Source organism: Colletes gigas, unplaced genomic scaffold, assembly GCF_013123115.1.
Source record: "Colletes gigas isolate AHSC1104 unplaced genomic scaffold, ASM1312311v1 Colletes_gigas_Sc00021, whole genome shotgun sequence".
Lineage (NCBI taxonomy): Eukaryota > Metazoa > Arthropoda > Insecta > Hymenoptera > Colletidae > Colletes > Colletes gigas.
Genome location: NW_025106650.1, coordinates 867,580 through 891,177, shown reverse-complemented (window position 1 = coordinate 891,177; position 23,598 = coordinate 867,580). Strand labels below are relative to the sequence as shown.

Genomic DNA, 23,598 nt, shown 5'->3' with positions numbered 1-23,598 from the left:
TTTTACACTTGTGTCTAATGTCTGAGAAGGAAGGGCCGCGTAGACTTCAAAAATAACCGAAAATAATTCATACGTTTTTTTCTTCAGCTGCGTTAACTCAAGTTCAAAGGGTGAAATTACCCTTCAAACTTTGACTCTGAAAGTGCTAACTCGGAAACGGTTAAAGATAGGAAAAAAATGTTTTGAATGATCTTTCTATGAGAAGAAAATGTTCAAAAATGTCTACCATGCTTATTCGAAAAGTGTTTTATGAACAATTACTCTAACTTTTCAGATAAGTATGGTATGAGTATGGTTTTTTTAAAACATTTTTAAAAACCATTCAATTTTTGTCAAAATATTTCTTTTCTATCTTTAACCCCTGGCACTTTCGGGGTCAAACTTTACAGGGTGATTTTAGCCCTCAAATTTGAGTGAAAAAAATACGTATGTATCATTTTTGATTGTCTTCGCGGCTCTTCCTTGCAAGTGCTTGATATTTTCTCCGGAGATGGATTTTTCGTGTCATTTTGTTCGAATTACCAAGGATAGTCTTCCGGAGAAATCAACCCTTTGACCGCGATGCACTCTGACTCGGAACCATCGCTTTTGTGATTAAATTGGGACTGAATTGAGCCTGATACAGAAGAAAGACGTTTTGTCGCACAATTATAGTTTTCGTTGTTTTCAAGTAGAAAGAATAAGAAATGATGCACGATCGTATACCCTTCCTTGTTTGTCCGACTGAAAACAACGAAAGCAAATGTATAATCGCGTGGCAAAAAGACACTCGTCTACATTGGGCCTTACAGCGCGATCGAAATGTAACAAGATAGTTATAAAGGGATGAAATAACATGTTTTTTGCAGTCAAAGAGTTAAAGACCCTTCGTGGAAAGTAAACGATACCGGAAGTTTTTGGGACACTGGCCACAAGATTTCTACGCTAAAACTGTTCGATTTCGATTTTGCAAAAATTGGGGGAGAAAAATGTTTACTTTCGTGACCAATGTCCGACGAGAAGCAAAAAAACAAATGGAAAACTCTCGGTACGTTTAGGAATCGCTAAAACCTTGGTAAAGACTGTAAATGCAACATATTCCCTGAAACTAAAGTTCACGGATAAAACAAAAGAGTAAAGTGAAATGAATCAATCGGGGGATGTATCTGTGTGAGGAACCACCGAATACCGCGATGCACCGTAAAAATTAACATCCCCACGTAACTGAAAATCGCCACGATGATTCCGTCAACGGAACAAACAAACGAGTAATCGACAAAGTGTGTCCAATAAAGAGACAAAGTAAAGAAATAAACTGCAAAAGCGTACCTTGCCGCGCGTGTATGTGTGTCCCGCACGCATATATACGCATACACGTACATATATGGATACACATACGCGTGTGTACGTGGCGCATATATCTACGCATATACACGTATATACGGGCAAATTATATACGTACATACATACGCACAGACGTGCATGCAACACCTTAGTATCAATAAAAATAAAAGAAAACTTTTTAAAAATTTATTGGCTGGGAGAAAAGTAACCGGCGTAGGAGATTTTCGGATTGTATTCGTCGGGCCTTTTGATTCGATCTTTTCTCGGGGGGAACAACAAAGTAACGAAACAATAAGTTAATTGACAGATTTAGTAAGGTGAAATAAAAAATGGCGTCAGATCTGGAGGTAGAGAGTTGCTCTGTGCTCCACATCCGAAGAAAAGAGACGATCACAGGTAGGAGAGATAAGATGTGTTGTATTTTCTTTCGGGATAGCAGGGGCAGTTGGTTCTAGAGAATTAAACTTGACAAAGGAACATCTTGTACGCCACCATTAACTTAACAAGCTCCATTAAAAGGCATTGTTTTTTTAGAATATTTATGGGAACGAAGATATTGTGAATTTAGCGTGACTTTCAAATCGAATTATTATGCGAACCATTTTATATTTTATTCCTTAACACGCGAATGGACTAGCAGTGTTATTATAGAGGGTGTTTGATCTTGCACATCTTAACATCTTCATTATTTTTGTTGATACAAAACAAGATTATTTTTCACACGTTAACATATAATACAATGCAGCATTGTATTTCACATCCTATACAAAATATTAAGATGTGCAAAATAAAAGAAATACCCTGTATAATACAGGATGTTCACCCAAGTCAGGCTATCTGAAAATTTTCTTCAATAGTGACGACACAGAAAATACGCAATTTAAATGTTATCAAGAGACCAATAACAATGATCTTGAAATAGTCTTTGTAACATTTGGTGTTTTGAAAATATTCAAAATTGCGTATACAGTAAAAGTTGGAATTATGCCAGAAAATTTATACCTCAAGCATTTGTGAAGTAGATGGATAAATTTGAATTATAGAGACAGCCTGAGTCGACTATCGAATGTAGAAAAGTACAGCAAGTCGAGCTTTGTGGTGAATCAAATAATTTCCTCTGAGTGATGGGGATGCACACGAGGCATTTATGCTGTGGACCACAGTTCGGACATATATCCAACTATTACTGTACAAGTTTGTGTCACCATGATTGGAAGAAACATTTAGGTATGACATCTTGTATAGTAACGCTTCTAAACCGACAGAAGTGGCGTACAATGTGTTAACACGTTCAACTTAGATCATCAAGTATTTCATAATCAGAGATGGGCAGCTTCGAATTCTTCCGTCTAACTGAAATACGTATAAAATATTAAATACTTGTATTCAATACATAGATCAATAGACAAATACCTTAGCATTTTGTATTTTTATATTTATATTATGCTATAGAGTATTAAATACTCCTGTAATTTGTATTCAAAGACTCGAATACCGAATGTAATAGTATTTCATATTTTAAATCCAATTAAAATAGAAATACTTGTATTCGGTATCACGTTTGAACAATTGAATTACAATTTTTGCTTTCAAAAATATATTTAATGCATTATAAAAGTTCTTTAAATTTCAGTTAAAATGTATTCATAACTAATAAAGAATTTATAAATTTTGCATGAGTTGATGTATTGATAAATTTGTACGTTATTCATGAACAATAAAATTTGCAAATTTGAGGTTTATATATATTATTTGAAAGTTATGCGTTCGTATAAAATTAAAAAAAAAACACAATAATACAATATATCTACGATTATGACAGATATTTAAAACCAAAGTATTCTGTATTTATTCAGCTATCGAATACCAAATGCTAATGTATCAACTGAGTTATTCGAAGATATGTTTTGCCCATCCCTGTCAATAATATTTCACTGTATCAATAGTTTTTACCAAACTAGCTTTTTAAATGTAGGTTCCTTCAACACAGTGGATTATCTTCCATTAACACTTTGCTGGCCCTTAGTATGGTGCTACAATTTTTCACAAAGCAAATGCTCAGAACAGTCGACGACAATCTTATCGTTAAAAGTGATCGTCGATGTAGCACATCTCTTTTTAGGCGTCTTGTACAAGTGAGCCTAGAACTTTATAAGTCGATAATACTCTATTCGGTTCCTATGTTTGCTGCGAATATGCAAGTACTATTGATTGTCCATAAAAATAACTTGTCACACTGAAAGCAGAATAAGAGCAACTATATACATTTGGCCTTAAACTATATGTCGTATGTTGTACAGCCAGCAAAGTACCAAACTGAAGACATTAAAGATGAGGACAAAAACATAGTTGATTTGCATTGTGTGAATTGTAGTAAAATTATCAGCCAGGTTGAACGGAGTCGAGGAAAGGAAAAGAAGCAAGTAAAAAAAAAAGGCCAGACAAAACCCCTTGCCTCGTTCGTTGTTCGAAAACGCGTATCTTTAAATTGTTTAAAACGTTATAAACCTCCACACCTCGACACCTTCGGCGCGAGCTTGACGATCGACGTTTCCGTAACGATGAAATGAATTATTCGAGTCGTTCAACGATTTCAAAGCAAGGGGTTGAAAGAATACGAGTCGAAGCGAGAACAAAGTCGTAATTAGGTGATACCGGGAAATGTTTGAACGACTTGGGACAATTAACCTTCTGATGCCGTAGCAATGAGTTATCTTTTCTTTCAGCAGAGCACAAAAGGGACACTTCGTTCCGAATGTTTGCATTCAACGAGGCATCAAAGGGCTAATACGAACACGGGAGAGAAGAGGGGGGGATTTAGAAGGGAGCAGCAGCGCAAACGAAGGGAAAATAGTATGCCCAACGGCTTGAATGAATGTCTCTTCGCTGTGTCAGAGCATCGACTGGCACCCGGCAAAAGAAAAACGAAAACAGCACGGATCTGCGCGAAACAAGCGAGTAGAGGCTCGCGCGACTCGCAAGCAAAACTGCGATAAAACAGAACAGAGACAGGCGAAATAGATATACACGTTGGAGAGACAAACAATCAGAAGACAAAACTTAGGGCTGGACAAAAACAAAAGAGGCAGACAGAGTTAAAATAAAAAATTGTCTTTTTTTTCAATAAGAAAGAAAAAGTCAAGGTGAGCGTGAATCAACGTTCAGAAAGTAGTAATGTTAAGAGCGAAGAGAAACTGGTAAATAGAGAAACCAAGTACGTCAAACTGGAAAGCAACAGTAAAAGAAAAAGAAAAAGAAAAAAAAAAAAAAAAAAAGAGACAAACTGGTTAATGGAAAAACAAAGGTAAATATATATATAGTATGTATATAAAAAAATAAAGAATTAATATTTAAGAACGGTCAAACAGTGCGGAGATTGGACTTGCGGACTAACCATATAGTAATCCTGAGAGGGGGATCTGCCTGTCACAGATACATTCTGCACCAGAGTTCTATTGCTCGTCTGAAAGTAGGTTACACATTCAATTTACATAATTAGCTTAACTGAGTGGTATCTATAATACTTGTGTTTTGTTTCTATGGCTTACATGGTAACTCGCAGAGACGCAATTGGTGATTTGTGTTAATTTCTTTTTCATGATTTATTTATCTTTGTTTGCCGCGCTAGGTCGAGAATAGTGTTACGAGAGTAAGAAGAAAGGAAATAAGACAGAAAGCGAAGTAAGTGAACAGAATAAAGAAAGTGAAGATATCTTGGCGAGTATCGTCGCGATTATCATTCCTCTTTCGTAGTAATTGCCTTGGATCATGCGAACACGTCCCATCGCGCGCTAACGAATCACTGTAATCGAGAGATCGGTTCCCACTTTCGGGAAAGAATGGCGTACGTCGCATGTCCAAAGGCGTTCTCACAGTGAATTAAAATCGGTTGCCTCGCGACTGTGTAAAGTAATGCCGTTTACACGATCGCGAGTCGCGGTTTGATCAAGTAGGCGCTAGCTTCATCAGACTTAACCCGTTCCCTTTGAGAAAAACCAAAAAATGGGGTGGCGGGGCGAAAAAAATGAAAAGAAAAATACAAGACACAGGCGTTGTCGACGAGGAAGGGCTGCTTGTTTGTCCTTTCCGACTCTCGCTCGAGCATCGATTCCTAAGTTGTCCTCATTCCATCGCTAAACTTGTTTGGTGCATTAAAATTATCACGTGCAGAGTGTTCCATTTATCGCGAATGCCTTAAATATCTCCGATGCCAGCGAAGATACGCGAAACCGACTAACCGTGCAACTTCCTCTTGGTCTCGTGTGTTCGATGGCAGCGGAGACGTTTCAAATTCACGTGATAAATGCGACAGCCTGTACAATAAGAGCATTGTGGTGTTACTGTCACAGTCTGAATCTTGAAAATTCCTTGTATATTAATTAACAGTGTCGGTAAACGAGTCTGTCAGTTAACGAGATCCTAATAAATTCTCTGTCCATGTTAAACATATTCTTGTGTTTCTGTAAACAACGTTAACGAGAGCCTTTAAACACCGTTTTCCGTATTAAGCGTTCCTCCTGGAAACTGCCACGTATCGCTTCTCGATTCTTCGTTTGTGTCCCTTGGTCACAGGATCCCTTGAAACAATATCTTGAAGGAGTTCGAGAGTACTAAATCACAGTTACAGAAAACCGTCCGTGATCCGAGAAATGAAAGACCCGTTGACGAAGGAGAGCGTGATCCGACGTAAGCTTTGGGACAGAAAGATGGGTCGAGGACTGCGTGGACCACTGCTAACTTGATAACAATTGATCGGATCTGTGCCGCTACGTCGAGCAAATTGATGACTAGAGATCTATAAGGCCTACGTGCTCAGATTCTAGGGGTCTCAACGATTAGACACAAGCCTGAGAGATCTACCATAGCGGTTTCTAAAGCCCTACAGCGGGTGGATTCGTCGTCGAACTTTACGACGACCTTTGCTCGTTCCTAGCGACTCTACGAAGCTCAAACTGACCGAACGGAACTCGCTTTAAAAGTATTTTTCTCGATTTACAGTGGCCCGATAAAGAAGCAGAGATCAACGGACCGAACGACCCCAAAAAGTGGTCCGAGTAGGTAATCGCTTTTAGGAACGGGCAAAGATCAACGATCTCGCGGTCGTGCTGCTCGATCCTCGATTCGATTAAATCACCGACCGATTCCCCGCGCCACAATCAACTCCTTCGAATCGTCGTTCCAAAAAGCATAATTTTGTTCATCGAAGGAGCGCCTTCCTAATGGGAACTTAGGTCTCCTGCAAAATATATGGACATGAGTTCAACAGACGACACAAAACAGGAGGGGGATTGTTCTCGAAGGGATTAATCGAGACATCCTTGATCGTGCGACACGAAAGTTGTTCTTCGAGAACAACGATTGTTTCTTGAAAAATCTCGGGATACGTTCACCGATCGTTACGTGGCAGTGAGCGCATTAACCCTTTATAAGTCGTCCACAACAGAGGCTCGACCTTCGAGACTTGCTAGAAATATATTTGTCCTGAGTCTGGGGAAGCTTATTCGCTCTGAAATAGAAAGGAACACGGTTAAGTCCCTTGTTCTCTTAGAAAATAATCAACCACGATCGGGGAACTCAAACCTCCACCAACGAGGTTTGAAATGTTGCAAAGAATCGTTCAAGGGACGAAGCGTATCGCCACTGAAGTTTTTCTCCGCCTTATAAAGGGTTAAAGGTTAACTTCAGTCACGACAGAGGATACGTCGTCGACACACTGGGATGAACTTAGATGCGCGAAACGAGCATCGCAAGATCTATTCGTCGTTAAAATACGATCGTTCGAAGATGGGAAATGCAAGAACGTCCTGAAGACGATCCGGACATGGCTCTCCACCACTTCAACTTGGGACGGTTCGCTTCTCATCGCCGAGCTTTTGTTTTTTTTTCTTCCTTCGCTCGAACATATTATTCGTGGCTAACACAGAATCGCAAGATCGGCCAAGAGGGTAACGTAAGGTACGCATCGTCGAGGTAACACGGCAAAGAACTCAAATGAAAATGCAAACCAAGGTAAATAACGTTATAAAAACAACCGGGTAAAATAAAATTAAAGAAAACGTATGAAACAAAGTATATACAGGACGGATCGTTTAAACGGCAACGCTTTGAATATCTTCGTGTTTCATATCTATGCGAAAACACCATCTAGAACAAAGCCAAACTGTCAGGAACGATCAAAATCATCCCAAAGGTTGTTCTTTCTTGAGACTTTAAGAGGATCAATGTCTTTTTTAGCGAAACCATTTGACGGATTAGTTCTCCATTCTGTGTCTGAAAGTATAAAAGTATCCATTTAAAAAATATCGATGACTTTAAAATCTCAGAAAAGAAAGGTTTTGTCTTATTGTTCCGTTTGCCTGTTCCAAATAGTCTCTCACATATTTATAAACAACGGAGACCCTTAGACGTTCCCATTTAAATGTCCGTTCTATATGCGAATGCACTTTTAACTGTACACGTATACAGGGTGTAGTGCAGCGTATGTTCGCCGCTTCGGGGAAGGATCCGGGACATCGAACCGACGAACAAAATATTGCACAACAATTTGTAGAACACATTATCGAGAAAAGCAGGTTTCCAATTTCTGAGGAAAAGTCCCAATGGGACAAATACCGAGACGCATGGTCGTGCAAATTTTTGTAACGATCGTTGGCGTCTCCGAGTCGACCTTCGACCCGGAGGAAGCGGCGTCCATACGTTGCCGTGCACTCTGTACAGGCGATCATGGTAAAAAGAGAACAATTTGTTGTTGCGATAACATGGTATTTCGGGCGTTGTAATATACACACAACGGTGGTGTACGCGTGTTTAAGAACGTTGAACACAGCCGGCCGGCGGTGACGAATGGTGTTCGTCACCCCTAGAAAGCGGCGCCAGGGCGTCGACGGAGGATCGTCGACCCGAGGCCCGAAGAATATGTCGAAGCGTCGCGCGGCTGTTCTCTTATCATCGTCGTTCTTGTCATGTTCTCTAGCTTTCCCGGGGACAGGGAGGGGGGACCCGAGAGAACGCTGACTTCGAGTGATGGTGGCATGAGAGTGAGAGATAGGGATAGTTACCTGTGTCTGTAGTCGTGTTAGACCACGGAGCCATAGAATTTGTCCTTTGCGCGGCTTTTTATCCGAGTCGGGGTCGAATTTCTCATCTCCGAGATTGATCGCACCGATATCATCCGGCTGGCCGCGGCCCCATCTGTTTTTAAAAAACATGAAACCAATTCTTCATCACTCGATCCCTGTTACATTGGTCTATAATCAAAGTAGGTAGGTTTTTTTTTGTTTTGTTTGTTTGTTTTTTTTTTTTTTTTTGGATTATTATTATTTTTTTTTTTTGTGGCTGATGATGCGCATCGGTCAAAGCTCGCAGAGCCGGCTCCTCGACGCACTGCACCCGAAATTTTCACTGTTTTACGTTTTCCCCTCGCTCCTTAGCTTGGACACCTAACCACGGTCTCTAACGGTGTCGACGATGCTGGCAAATTTATCTTATTAATTTTATTATTGTTTTTTTTCTCTCTCTTTTTTTTTTTTTACTGGCGAGAATCGATCGGCGGCGGCGCAACGGTGATCGGAAGTGGCCGAGAAAGGAAAGCAGACGGACAAAGAAATACGCAGGCTGTTTCAGTGCAATTTATGGTAATTTCAGTTAGCGAACCCTCGAATCCAGAAACGTCTTGTTCGACTTCGACGACAAACGGTAAGTTAGCGGGCAAGCTACGCCACTCACTGAAAGCAGAAGTAGTTTTAACGATAGCTCAAACTATGATGAGTCTGGAGAAATTTCTCCTCTGAGATTCGAACCGACAGCTTTTGAAGTTTCAACCCATGACACTGACAGTGTAGAATTATTTTAACCCCTCAACGTAACTGTTTCTTTACTATGCCTCAAAGTCAATTTCTAAGATAAATTTGCATTTGGAAAGCGTTGTAATCACAATCGATCAATATCTGAATAGTGTGCAATTTGTACTTTATTATGATATAGCTTTGTTCATAATAAAGAAAGTAAATATTTCGTTGTTTATTGAAGCAGTTATGTTGGCGATTTCAACCCCTCAACGTAACTGTTTTTTTACTATGCCTCAAAGTCAATTTCTAAGATAAATTTGCATTTGGAAAGCGTTGTAATCACAATCGATCAATATCTGAATAGTGTGCAATTTGTACTTTATTATGATATAGCTTTGTTCATAATAAAGAAAGTAAATATTTCGTTGTTTATTGAAGCAGTTATGTTGGCGATTTCAACCCCTCAACGTAACTGTTTCTTTACTATGCCTCAAAGTCAATTTCTAAGATAAATTTGCATTTGGAAAGCGTTGTAATCACAATCGATCAATATCTGAATAGTGTGCAATTTGTACTTTATTATGATATAGCTTTGTTCATAATAAAGAAAGTAAATATTTCGTTGTTTATTGAAGCAGTTATGTTGGCGATTTCAACCCCTCAACGTAACTGTTTTTTTACTATGCCTCAAAGTCAATTTCTAAGATAAATTTGCATTTGGAAAGCGTTGTAATCACAATCGATCAATATCTGAATAGTGTGCAATTTGTACTTTATGATATAGCTTTGTTCATAATAAAGAAAGTAAATATTTCGTTGTTTATTGAAGCAGTTATGTTGGCGATTTCAACCCCTCAACGTAACTGTTTCTTTACTATGCCTCAAAGTCAATTTCTAAGATAAATTTGCATTTGGTAAGCGTTGTAATCACAATCGATCAATATCTGAATAGTGTGCAATTTGTACTTTATTATGATATAGCTTTGTTCATAATAAAGAAAGTAAATATTTCGTTGTTTATTGAAGCAGTTATGTTGGCGATTTCAACCCCTCAACGTAACTGTTTCTTTACTATGCCTCAAAGTCAATTTCTAAGATAAATTTGCATTTGGAAAGCGTTGTAATCACAATCGATCAATATCTGAATAGTGTGCAATTTGTACTTTATTATGATATAGCTTTGTTCATAATAAAGAAAGTAAATATTTCGTTGTTTATTGAAGCAGTTATGTTGGCGATTTCAACCCCTCAACGTAACTGTTTTTTTACTATGCCTCAAAGTCAATTTCTAAGATAAATTTGCATTTGGAAAGCGTTGTAATCACAATCGATCAATATCTGAATAGTGTGCAATTTGTACTTTATTATGATATAGCTTTGTTCATAATAAAGAAAGTAAATATTTCGTTGTTTATTGAAGCAGTTATGTTGGCGATTTCAACCCCTCAACGTAACTGTTTCTTTACTATGCCTCAAAGTCAATTTCTAAGATAAATTTGCATTTGGAAAGCGTTGTAATTACAATCGATCAATATCTGAATAGTGTGCAATTTGTACTTTATTATGATATAGCTTTGTTCATAATAAAGAAAGTAAATATTTCGTTGTTTATTGAAGCAGTTATGTTGGCGATTTCAACCCCTCAACGTAACTGTTTCTTTACTATGCCTCAAAGTCAATTTCTAAGATAAATTTGCATTTGGTAAGCGTTGTAATCACAATCGATCAATATCTGAATAGTGTGCAATTTGTACTTTATGATATAGCTTTGTTCATAATAAAGAAAGTAAATATTTCGTTGTTTATTGAAGCAGTTATGTTGGCGATTTCAACCCCTCAACGTAACTGTTTCTTTACTATGCCTCAAAGTCAATTTCTAAGATAAATTTGCATTTGGTAAGCGTTGTAATCACAATCGATCAATATCTGAATAGTGTGCAATTTGTACTTTATTATGATATAGCTTTGTTCATAATAAAGAAAGTAAATATTTCGTTGTTTATTGAAGCAGTTATGTTGGCGATTTCAACCCCTCAACGTAACTGTTTCTTTACTATGCCTCAAAGTCAATTTCTAAGATAAATTTGCATTTGGAAAGCGTTGTAATTACAATCGATCAATATCTGAATAGTGTGCAATTTGTACTTTATTATGATATAGCTTTGTTCATAATAAAGAAAGTAAATATTTCGTTGTTTATTGAAGCAGTTATGTTGGCGATTTCAACCCCTCAACGTAACTGTTTCTTTACTATGCCTCAAAGTCAATTTCTAAGATAAATTTGCATTTGGTAAGCGTTGTAATCACAATCGATCAATATCTGAATAGTGTGCAATTTGTACTTTATTATGATATAGCTTTGTTCATAATAAAGAGAGTAAATATTTCGTTGTTTGTTGAAGCAGTTATGTTGACGATTTCAACCCCTCAACGTAACTGTTTCTTTACTATACCTCAAAGTTAATTTTTTAAATTTTGCATTTGGTAAGCGTTGTAATTACAATCGATCAATACCTGAATAGTGTGCATTTATTATGGTATAGCTTTGTTCATAATAAAGAGAGTAAATATTTCGTTGTTTATTGAAGCAGTTATGTTGACGATTTCAACCCCTCAACGTAACTGTTTCTTTACTATGCTTCAAAGTCAATTTTGTAAGATAAATTTGCATTTGGTAAACATTGTAATTACAATCGATCAATATCTGGATAGTGTGCAATTTGTACTATATTATGATATAGCTTTGTTCATAATAAAGGGAGTAAATATTTCGTTGTATATTGAAGCAGTTATGTTGACGACAAGTATCAGTCATTTGGATTCTAAACGGCATTAGTTAGATCTGAATTGTGTACTAAGCGTCGTTGGGGGTTTACTTTGGATAGAAGAATCACATTAAACTGTAAATTTTCATCCTACTATACTAACTAACTGAGGGTTAATATTATCCCAAAGATTGTAGCTACTTTCCTAATCTATGTATATGGCTGCTGAACAACTTAGAGTACCCTTCGATCTTTATAGAAATGAAGTTTTTTTATCACTGAAGAAATATTCTTCAATTTAAGAAGAAGGTATTTTGCCTAGATCCTCACAATAAGTGACTTCAATACTATCGTTGTTACATTCATAATTTAATTTAAAATTATCAGTTTAAATTACAAGTAAGTAAATTTTTGTATAAGAAGAATGTAAATTCATGGTCTGGAAGTACATAGTTCTGATATGAACATTATAAACAATTCATGGGCGATTGTCCATGAATTCAGAATTAATTAAAATATGGCATATTTACGTTTTAATTTCTTGAAAAGGACCCAAAACATATGGTCAAAACGTTGAAGGAATTTCAAATAAACGTGTGTTCTATGGATATTGCTCTAAAAGTAAAAAACTGCACTATTTTTGTCATTTAATCCACTGGATATTGACCAGCAAACAAAGATAAAACTCTATTGTTTTTTTGTTCTATAGACTGCTCCTACGTAAATAAATTTTACAATTGTCTTGCCTTCGATAATATTTTGTAGACAAGTGATAGCATCTTATCCTTACTAAAAAAAAGTTTGTATCACTTTTCTGAAGATGCTTGAAGAAACAATATTAAAAATTCGTAATGATGAAATGTCTAAAACTAAATACAATTATATATTTACAATTACTATATTTAACACATTCGAGGTCGAATTTTCAGTTTATGGGCCATGCAACATCACACTGCTTATAGCAGATCTGCAAAAATGTGGACAACTGCAGGGGATAGTTTTGTAATAACACGTTGATTTCGAAAATGTTCTAATGACCAATTAATAAAAATAATACTTCCACTAAACATTTGCGAATAGGCGAGACGAGGTTCGTTTCTTTTAAAAGTCGAAGGATGCTCTAAACTTTTGAACGGCAGTATACAGGGTGAGGTAATTAACATGCTAACCTTGACCAACTTGTAAATTATGCACAGTAGAACGATGTATACATAGTATACGTAAGTTGCATAGTTTCGAGGATGTCATTAGACGACGCGTGAATCTTTTTCTCTCTAAGTGAAAATGTTTCGGAGATTGGAAGACAAACTTTTACCTTTTCATGGCAGAATTTGATAAAATAATAAATATTACGAATAAAAATAGAAACATTTTGGTATGGACACATCTAAGAACCCTGTACCTATTGTTTAGCTTGAATTATTAATTAAAGTATGGACACATGAATGACCAAGATACAATTTCCTTTTCGACACATGAAATAAAATTCATATAACAATGGACCTACTAAATTTTACCACAGAAAATAGAAGACTTCAAATCTCCAAAGCACCTTTGCTTTTTAATGCGTTGACTGCCACTTTCTATATCTAAAAATGTCCTCAACATTTGTTCAAATTATAATATGAGACAGAAATATTCGATAATTCAATAGTTTGCTATTTTACAGCATTCCTGGTTAAAGCAGCGTTATTTGCGATATTTTAAATATTAGGGCTCTTCTATTCTGAACAACATTGCAACACATGGCAAGTGACCACCGTGGCAGTCATTGATATTAACGTTTTCAATTGTTTGTACAGCGCATAAGTTACAAACTATTCAAGGTGTGCATGTTAGGCGTCTCGTCCTGTATGTTCCACTTCTAGTCAGAGTTGGACATTTTAATTCGTCGAGGCAAATGAAATGTTATTCCCAATCGACTATCCGAATAAAATGTTACCAAATTCTGCTTCCAGTGAGGGTCAGGCGTGTATCACGCGTGAACTTAGCGCCCATAGCTCTGAAACAGCCGGTAAGATATACACACACAGAAGAAACAAATGTTGCGGCGTGTAAGAATGAGCCAACGAACGAGGGGATGCGATGAGGTGCAATGCGGACAAAGTGAGCGATAAATGCGGTACCTGCTGAATGGAACGGAGAACGAATGACACTCGTAGAAAAGCGTGTGTACATGTACGTGTACGTGTGTTGTGTGTGCGGTGATGACGAAAGAGATACTTTTGTACTTGTCGGGAGAGAAGGGCGTCAGCGATGAAACGAAACAGAAGGAAACGAAAAACGCAATGACGATGAGGAGGAATGGGGGTGGATCACAGAGGAACGATGCACGCGTGACGGATACGTGGTTACGGGTAGGGACCGGTAGTGATCTTGAATTCTTTCCTTCTCCTCTGGACCAGGTTCTATTTCCTTTCCCGAATCGCGACCGATTTGTCACGCGCGAGCCTGTAATTCTGGTTCCCTGCGATCTCGTTAGTCGCCCAGCGATGCGGTCTCCCTTACCTGTTAGAGGGACAGCTCGAGTAAGCTCAAGAACCGCAACTACGTCTCTATGTGTCCTACGACAAGTGGCTCGTAAAGCTTCAACAAGCGAATGCAGAAGATTAAAAAAGGTGAGAACCCCCAACACGTACGTGCGCCGTCTGTCCTCTCGACGCACGTTTCGCTTTCCCAACACGTTACACGTACAGCGGACCAGGCCGACCACAGAAGCACCCAGAACATTTCCTGTATCGATAACCATGTCGCTTTTCTTTTTTTTTTGGACTCTCGTTTTGTGTCGTTAGTGAGCTCGACGCGAGAGCAGCGAGTAATTGCCAATCCCAATTCGCGGGGCATGAACTGCTCGTCGGAACTTCGACCCCGTGATCGGAACGCTAGCAAATTTCCTGACCGTTTCGTCGCCCCTGCGTGCCCGCGAATCGGGAGGCAACCTAAGCGGACAGAGAGAAACAGATGCAGAGACGGAAAACCGGTTCAGAAGGAGAGAGGTTGGCTCCGTGCGTGTGATGGACAGATGGGGGTAGAGAGATACACGGTTACCAAGAAAATAAGAACGAAAACCAAATGGGAGATAGACAGAGGGGGAAGAGATACAGACAGACAGAGATAAGTCGTAACAGCTCCAGCGAAAGAGCAGAGTGATACAGATAAGTGCTAAGCGCAAGTACCACTTATGAGCTACGTCTCGAATTTTTGTTCTGGGGTGGTGGTGGTGGTTTAGACCGAGACGTGTCCGTGAGAACTGATCTGGAGAACCGGCCAGGACTAACCGGTTCGAGCGCGCCGCTAAGAACCCTTGCACCAAAAAAGAAAACGCAAATATATAATGAGACACGAGAGTGTGCCGTCGGGACGCCGTTCGTTCGTTAGTTACAACAAACAAGTACGTAGACGTTGGACAGGGTGGTTTTCGATCATGCAACGACTATGCCTACGATCGGGTGGTCCAGGTTCCGAAGATGCTGTGCGTTTCGGTATCCGAACGTGAGAAAGAAACTCTCTGTCATAAATATCCTTAAATTCTGATCGTCGAGGGTCGTTTCATCGTCTGGGTCAAGTTCTATTGTCATTCGTATTCGATTCTTGTTTCTCAACGTCGTCTTTGGTTCTCTGTAAAACAAAAGCAATCGATGATGTATCGTTTATCAAGGATATCTATAAGTTCACGTGAGTTCCCGTTCGGACACCGTGTTGCACCGTTCTACCGATTCTCTGGATGGTCCAACGCGTCTGTTCGCGACAAGACTTTGGACGTTCCAGCAGCGATCGGGTCGTTCGACCAGCACTAAACGTACAGTTACAAAAGATAAGGGGGAGCGAGGGAACATCGGGGAGCAATCATTCCGTCGCGGCTATAGCGACCAATTCGTTTTCGATTGGGCGTCTTAGTGTCTGGGCGTCTAGGGACCATGCTCTACGTAAAGCGATAATGCTAATCCAGTGTAGAGGAGGAGAAAGGGAGAGGAGACGGGGAGATAAACATGACTGGCAAAGCAATAGAAAGGACTCGTAGAAAAGCGAGAACATAATCCAACAGAAGCGCTACGCTATACAACTACAATAATGAGTTCCACGTTGCATGCCTCCCTTCTATTACACCTTTACACGATACCGATTATGATGATACTTATCTTGACTGAAATAGTATCGTCACGGGTTCGAATTCTGATCGTTTAGACGGTGCTATTGATGTTGCTCGTGTCGTCGTATTCGAATACGTTGTTGAAATTATGATAACGGCAGGCACTGGTTGTATAACGAAAAGATTGTACGAGTGGTGTATGTACGTGGTATACATTCAAAGCTCTTGAGATCAGTATTGAGAGTAACGAAGATGTTTAAAGCGTTATCGCGTAGTATTCCTAACCGAGACAAGTATATATTAATATTAATGCTAACAACCTTGTGGAATTAAATATACTAAACTCGACACTAATATCCAAAGCCGTGCTCAGTCTCAACAACATGCTATATCAAATATTAGTATTAAATGTAACATACTTCACTTCTAACGCGTTACACATTACTATTAATATTTAATTGGAGATACTCGAACGAACGATTGCTCGATATTAACATCAAGATTTACATATAACATTCGCATAATATTTATCCTTTATACAACCAGCAACTAGCGTCAAGACACAATCGAATGGTATTACTATATAAATCAATGTAGAATAATCGTGCTGAATTATAGAACAGTATCCAAGTATTAACATATTAATAAGTATTTGTCAATATCGACTGAAGTTCATGCAAAGGCGACTATCGTGTACCAAGGAGGGTCTCGGTTAAAAACTCAGAAAAGCTACGCGTATGATATAACATTCGAACCGAAACGTGTAAATTAATCGCACGTCAGAATGATCTGAGCAGAGGACACTTGATCGCCAACAGTTACTTCGGAACAAGATCGGAAATTGTACGTTCTTAACAAAAGCTCGTGATCCTTTTTCACATGTCCCTGGCGCGACGCGCGTTCCTGTCGCGTCGCACGATGCAAGAAAGCAAGAAAAAAATCCAGTTTCCATATATTAGATTCTTTTCGTTCGTTTAGTAAATGCGTACACGGATGGATTATGCCTGTTTTTAGTCGTGTTAATTCCAAGATGCTTGGTTACGCACGCTGACTTCGGTCGTTCTCGCTTTCGAGTTCGATCGAGAGAAAATCAAAGAGACCAAAAAGTAAAATAATAAAAAAAGAACGTGTAGAAAGAAAGTAAGGGGGAAAAATAAGGAGTGTACAGAGCGTCCCGTTTTAAACAGACCGCCTTGTATCTTTGCTATTTTAAATACAAGGAAGAAGCATCGCTGGCAAAAGTTTGAACGATTTCGAGGTGTATGTAACATGATGGCAATAGTGTCTCTGTTGGTGGAAACGTAGAAGGGATTCGAGAACGAAAATTTTTTTTATTATAAAATTCAGTGAAGCAATAAATTTCGAAAGTAAAGGTACAGGAAAAATCCTCGTATTCTAACACTGATCATCTAACTGTATTTTATTATCCGAACGTTCTGTTATTTAAATAAAGCTGATACCATATTGTTCGAATAACAGAACGATCCGATAGTGTTCAGAAAATTGGCGTTCGAATACGGGGAGCTCTACATCTATTTTGAAACTAAGTTTCCGAAATATTCAGCTACCGAAATATAGAAACTCGGATGCGAAAAAAACATCAGAAAAATAATAGAATATTATTGGAGGGGAATATCCCAGAAATTAGTCATTTTAAAATAGACCTACCATGATACTTTTATTTTCGAAATTAATGGTTCTATCGAATTCTGTTATAAAAGAAATTGACCTTCGAATCTCCTTTGTACCACTATTTATGAATACATTATTGCCGCCATAATGTGTCCTCCGCAAAACCGTGCACGTTTTACAAGCAACGCGTTTTCTTATCGTTTAAAATAGCAAAGATAATAAGACAACTTGTTTCTAACCGAACATCCTATTTACAGGTGGAGCGTATAAATAATTATTCCGGACTTCCTAAATAAACAACGAGCGATCGTTAATCGCCTCGGCTACGCCCGCTGAACCGAACAGAAGTATCTCTCATCATCTATAGACACACTAAATTGGTATACGTGAATATCACTTACGAAAGGATTTTAGGAATCTTGCGCGTAGGAATAGTCGTAACTACTTGGCCCCACAATAGAGTGCCGACTCCGAAGAACAGGCACCACATCCATTGTTCTAAAGTGAGAGCTTTCGTGCTGAACGCCATTTTACCGTATTGTATGATAACTACCTAGAAAAGAGACATACGATTCTGTTAAGAGGACGTAGAAAACAACGGCCTCGCAGTCACCGTGTTAAAAGGACGTCTCCTTGTGCTTGCGTTTCGTTTCTGCTTGGCTGGAACAATCGGTTCTCCTCTTTCGGCGAACCTATTATCTGTATAATTGATTAGAATATGCAATTTGTCGACGATACAAATAGCTACTTTCCAATTCATCGAACTCCCCTTCTTTTTTTACACGAAGCAAAATAAAGATGTTTCTTTGGTTCTAACGAGACAGACGTTTCCCATGCTTTGGGAATAGTCTGAACCCTTTGCGATCTTGATCGATTTTTGAAGGCGAGCTTCCGGCTTGTAACTTTGTCTTGGCGACAGGCACTTTTGAAAATAAATGTTATAACAATAAATGAAACGATTCGAGCATCACGGTCTAAAATACCTTTTTCACATTTGACAGCAAAGAGTTGGCTCTGATTATGCACACAGACCATCCAACCATAAACAGTACAAAAAGTTTATTAAGACGCAATGACTTTGCGATATCTTTTCTTGATAGGCAAGAAAGTCATTGGTGCAATTAATAATGAAACGGTTGAAAATCGATAGAGATATTTCACTGGAAATTTGGCTGCGGCTCTAACATGGTTATCGTATTTGAAAAATGAGAGAGAACATGTTGCAATGAAAATAGTAAGTTACACAAGTTACCTGCGATAGACACGTGCCGATCCAGATAGAATAAAAGATGGGGTTGGTGAATATTCCTTGGAAGACATTACGCTGACCGTGGATTTTCCTGGCGTTAAATTCGTTGAAAAGAGTCATCATGACGAACGTGTTGAAGATGACGGTGAAGTGCTGCGTTGGACCGCCGCCAGTTTGTGCTGCCCCTCGGCCTGTTTCGATGTCGAGCATCTTATCACCTATCGATCAGACGTTCATCGTTAGAAGGATGTAGCTCTTGAAGCGTCTTGATGCCTCGGTCATCTCAAAATCCAAAAAGAAATCATTCTCAAATGACGAACATCGACCCGTCGCACGTAAGAATACGTACTACCAAGCTCAAACTTTTGGGTACTACATCTACAGCAACACAACGAACCTAAACGTTTCATTCGTTCACGCATTAATTGGTAAACAAAGACACACCGTGTATTTAATATAACGTTTTACAATATTTTTACTGGACGTTTAACTCGTATAGCGTATGTTGGAGCTATTAAAGTACTGAATACTGAAAATACATCGCTACGTTTCTTATTTGGAGCTTCCTTCGCGCGGCAAGACGCATACACAAATTTTTGAACAGTAGCACACTTAACTCTTGAGATACTATTTTGTTTTTTTTTTCTTTTGGATTAAAGATGACTCAAGTTAAAAAGCAGAAAGGATATTTACCAACGAAAAGAAGCATAAAAATAACGGTCAACTGATAGACTGCTTGACCAAGGATGTTCTTCATCATTGTCCTGGAGATGAGTGGTTTCGTGCGACCATACGGTCTGCGAAGAAGAAGATCAGGCGTAGGCAATTCGGTGGCCAAAGCGAGAGACGCTAATGTGTCCATGATTAGGTTCACCCACAACATCTGCACCGCTTTAAGGGGAGAATCTTGCACTGCACATGCTCCGATAAAAGCAACTATAACAGCGACGACATTGACAGTCAGCTGAAACTGCAAGAACTTCGCTATACTATCGTAGACGTTTCTACCCCACATAACTGCTTTCACGATCGAGGAGAAATTATCGTCCGTTAAAATGATATCGGAAGCTTCTTTGGCGACATCGGTACCGGCGATACCCATGGCGAAACCGACATCCGCCTTCTTCAGAGCAGGACCGTCGTTCGTTCCGTCGCCGGTTACAGCGACGACCTCGCGGCTCACGCTCGATTTACTGTCTATTATGCCTTTCACGAGCGTGTACTTATCCGTGGGCGACGATCTGGCCAGTACTCTCAATTTCGGCCACACTTTGTCCAAAAGGTGTTGCTGCACCTCGCCGTTGCTGTCCCTGATCCTCTTGTTGAACTCTTTGCCCTCGAGTATAAGGAAGTCCTCGTTCGGCTTAAAGATCCCGCATTTCAGAGCGATCGATCGTGCGGTATTAATATTGTCTCCCGTCACCATTCGCACGGTTATGCCCGCTTTCTGACACTTCCTGATCGCGTCTGGCACCTCGGGACGAACCGGATCCTCGATACCGACAATGCAAAGACACGTCAGGTTGTTCACCACATTCTCCTCGTCGTCCCAATTCGGATCGTTGTCGATGTGAACTTGATTGATCTCTGCCTTGCCAGGAACGAAGTCGCGATAAGCAACGGAGATGGTACGAAGCCCGTCGCACGCCATTGGTTCGATTACGTTCTTTACCAGACGGTCTTGCATCTCTTTGGTAAATTTCTCCAAATGACCATCGCGACCATATATAAAGGCACATCTGCAACGATCCACACACGACATTTAATCTACTCTTCTTTATGCGATGTACCGTTTGCTAATCCTCCACTGGTAGGGTATGATCAAACGCAATCTCTCGCTTAATGTTAAAATTATGTTTTCAATTGTCACGGGGCTCATAGATACACTACATAATAGATCAATGTTAATTAGAATTTTAGTTTACTTAATATACAACAATTCATCGTGAGCACTCAATAATAATTTTAATGATCAAAGAATGATACGATTGATAAACTATGTAAAGGAATGTCGTACACGTTTTAATAAAGACATTAAAATAACTAGTTTGATGTAGTACTTAGAAAAGACACGTTGAACTCCGATATCAATGTACTTATAGAAATACATGTTTACGTTTCTCATATTTTTCCACGTGAAATTCTTCCCCTCCCCCAACTAATTTGAGAAACTGTATTAACGCAAGAACACTCATTATATATTTTATATATTTTATATTATTATATAACGCGACGAACATATACTCTTATTTGGGTGAAACTAGTATCAAATGCATATCGATTAAGTCCATCCTACCAGTTTAGGGCTAACAATGGTATTTGTTTACGAACGAACTATATCGTACTTCTTCATGATGATCTCGGAAGCGCCCTTGGTGAAAAGCCTATATCCACCACCTTTCCTCGGAACGACGGTAGACATGCTCTTCCTAACGCTATTGAACGTGTACACCCGCGTGAAGGTTTCCTCAGGTTGATCGTCTCGTATCGTCTGATAGTTCATGCCCAGGGCTACTACGAATCCAAGTAAGGCACATTCGGTTTTATTGCCGACTTGAAGCGGCAACTCTGTAGGGTCTTGCGAGGGCATTATTCTGGATGTGTACGCCGAATTAATAGAGACAGCTTGTATTATATAGTTTCCAATGTGGCTCGGTATGTCCGAGAACTTTGGAATCGTCTTGCTCATCTTCTCGCATATGTACGAATTAACGACGGTCATCCGATTGGTTGTCAGGGTACCAGTCTTGTCCGAACAAATTGCAGTAGCGTTGCCCATCGTTTCGCAAGCGTCCAAGTGACGTACCAAGTTGTTGTCTTTCATCATTTTCTACAATACACACGAGAAAGAAATTCATGTATTACTATTTTTTTTTTATCGAATTGCTAAGGAACGAGAAGATTGAAAATTTGCAATCATGAATTTCTTCCCTCCCCTTGATTTAGCAACAAACTTTAGAAATCTTTGACGGGACCAAAGCTGTTTCCTACTCAAGTTAATTTAAGAACCACCTTAAAAGATCATCGATCATCGAGGTGTCCAGTGTCTTAAGAGCTCCAACAAACTATAAAAAATACACCGTGTTTCACTTATCTCTGACACCTGTTTCATTCTCCTGAATTGCTTAAGCTTTAAATGTACAAAATAGGGCTCAAACCAGTGGTTTTTATCCTTTGGTCCGCGGACTCCCAACGGGGCCGTAGATAGATATTTGAAAATAATTACTTTGATTCAATGTTCTCAACTTAACGTTATGTCTTGTATAAAAAAGGTATAAGCTTTCTTAGCTAAGCTACTGATGCAGAAGAGAAGCGTAGAGGCTGACGTCTTTCGAAACTTTCAAATGCTAATAGAAGTACTTTGCTAACAGTTGAAATTTAAAATTCTCTAACAACATCCTTTTGAAAAACGAATTTTGTAAACACCTAGAAACACTACAGAACTTTTTCACCAGTTATTTTGATTTCAATGGTGTTAAACTTGAACGTCTAATATGAGTTCTATCGAGGATGCAAATCTAATCAAGAATAAACTCGTTGACATTAAAACCAAGAATTTGCTAGAATTGAAACTAAACAAGTTTTGGAGGATTCTGATTTAACTAATATTTAAGAATATTATTCTAAGTAATATTGCACGGGAGTCAAAAAAAAAAAAAAAAGGGTTAAGAACCACTGGTCTACAGAGATTTACTAACCCTGACACAAGAATAAATAAATAAAAACGTTTTCTAGTTTTTGGTCTACCCATTGTAAAGTCCATCCCTTAAACCCAAAATCTGGCTATTGTCGGATAACGGAGAAAGATTATTTGAATAATTACCTTAACGGAATAAGCGAGAGACAAGGTGACAGCTAGAGGAAGACCTTCGGGAACGGCGACTACAAGTACCGTTACACCAATGATCAAATGTCGTACTAGATCACCAGCAAATTTATTTTTCCAAGTTTTCCCATCTATGACAAACGTTTTTACGCAGAACTGAATGACTAGAATGACAACGGTAAGCACTGCTATGGTCGAGCCGGCGTAACCGATTTGTATGGCGAGTTTAGTTAGCTTGGCTTGGAGAACACTTTTCTCCTTCTTTCCTTCACCTCCACCCCCTTGGCTGGCTGGCTGGTGGTTCTCCCCGCCCTCGTGTTTGCCCCCTCCTCCACTTACATGGCTGTTTCCGGTTATTTCTGCAGCTTCATCTCCTTTATTTACAACATACAGATTGGTCTGAGTTTTTTCGAAAATGCTGCTCCGAAGCTCGATGCCTGCGCTTTTCTTCGTTTATTACGTTCAGTGAAAATAGCTTGTAGTACTTGTAATTTTCTCTAATATTCGCAATAATACAAGGAACTCCAAAGTAGTAGTCGATTGCAAAAATAAGAAAGTTATGAATTTATTAATTACTATCTTCTTTCTTAACGAAATTATTAATACCAGATTTACGAAATCCGTCGATTTGGCGAGTGTTAGATTCCATGCTTGAAGTTACAGAACTCGTAAACATTATTCGTTAGTAATTTATGTTAAATTTTACCCCAATTAAAAAAAAAACACACATTTTAATCTAACCATCAACGTGACGACTTTCTATAAAAATATGTGCAATTAATGCTCGTAAATCTAGCGTTAATAATCCAATAATGTTCGATAGCTATCCTTCTTCTAGGTTGATCTGTTATGAAACATTGGATTCGACACAGAGTATTGTTAGATTATCTAATGGTGGCCACTCGCAGGAATCGAACTCTTCTAAA

The 23,598-nt window shown here is 38.8% G+C and overlaps 1 protein-coding gene across 20 annotated transcripts in view; it reads right to left on the bottom strand.

Moving 5' to 3' along the window:
• LOC122401035 (plasma membrane calcium-transporting ATPase 3) overlaps positions 1–23,598 on the bottom strand; it is a 137,628-nt gene that overhangs the window by 46,239 nt on the left and 67,791 nt on the right. For 11 of the 20 annotated variants that reach the window (XM_043402911.1, XM_043402905.1, XM_043402904.1 and 8 more), the window contains 6 exons: positions 22,670–23,046; positions 21,192–21,676; positions 19,540–20,585; positions 18,850–19,064; positions 17,999–18,150; positions 4,851–8,514 (listed from right to left, as the gene is read on the bottom strand). In XM_043402911.1, the coding sequence (XP_043258846.1) occupies positions 7,635–8,514; positions 17,999–18,150; positions 18,850–19,064; positions 19,540–20,585; positions 21,192–21,676; positions 22,670–23,046 (3,155 nt within the window). In that variant the 3' untranslated portion in view covers positions 4,851–7,634. Of the gene's footprint in view, positions 1–4,717; positions 4,787–4,850; positions 8,515–17,998; positions 18,151–18,849; positions 19,065–19,539; positions 20,586–21,191; positions 21,677–22,669; positions 23,047–23,598 lie in introns of those variants that run through there. The other 9 variants (XR_006259415.1, XR_006259416.1, XR_006259417.1 and 6 more) reach the window with 3 other exon arrangements.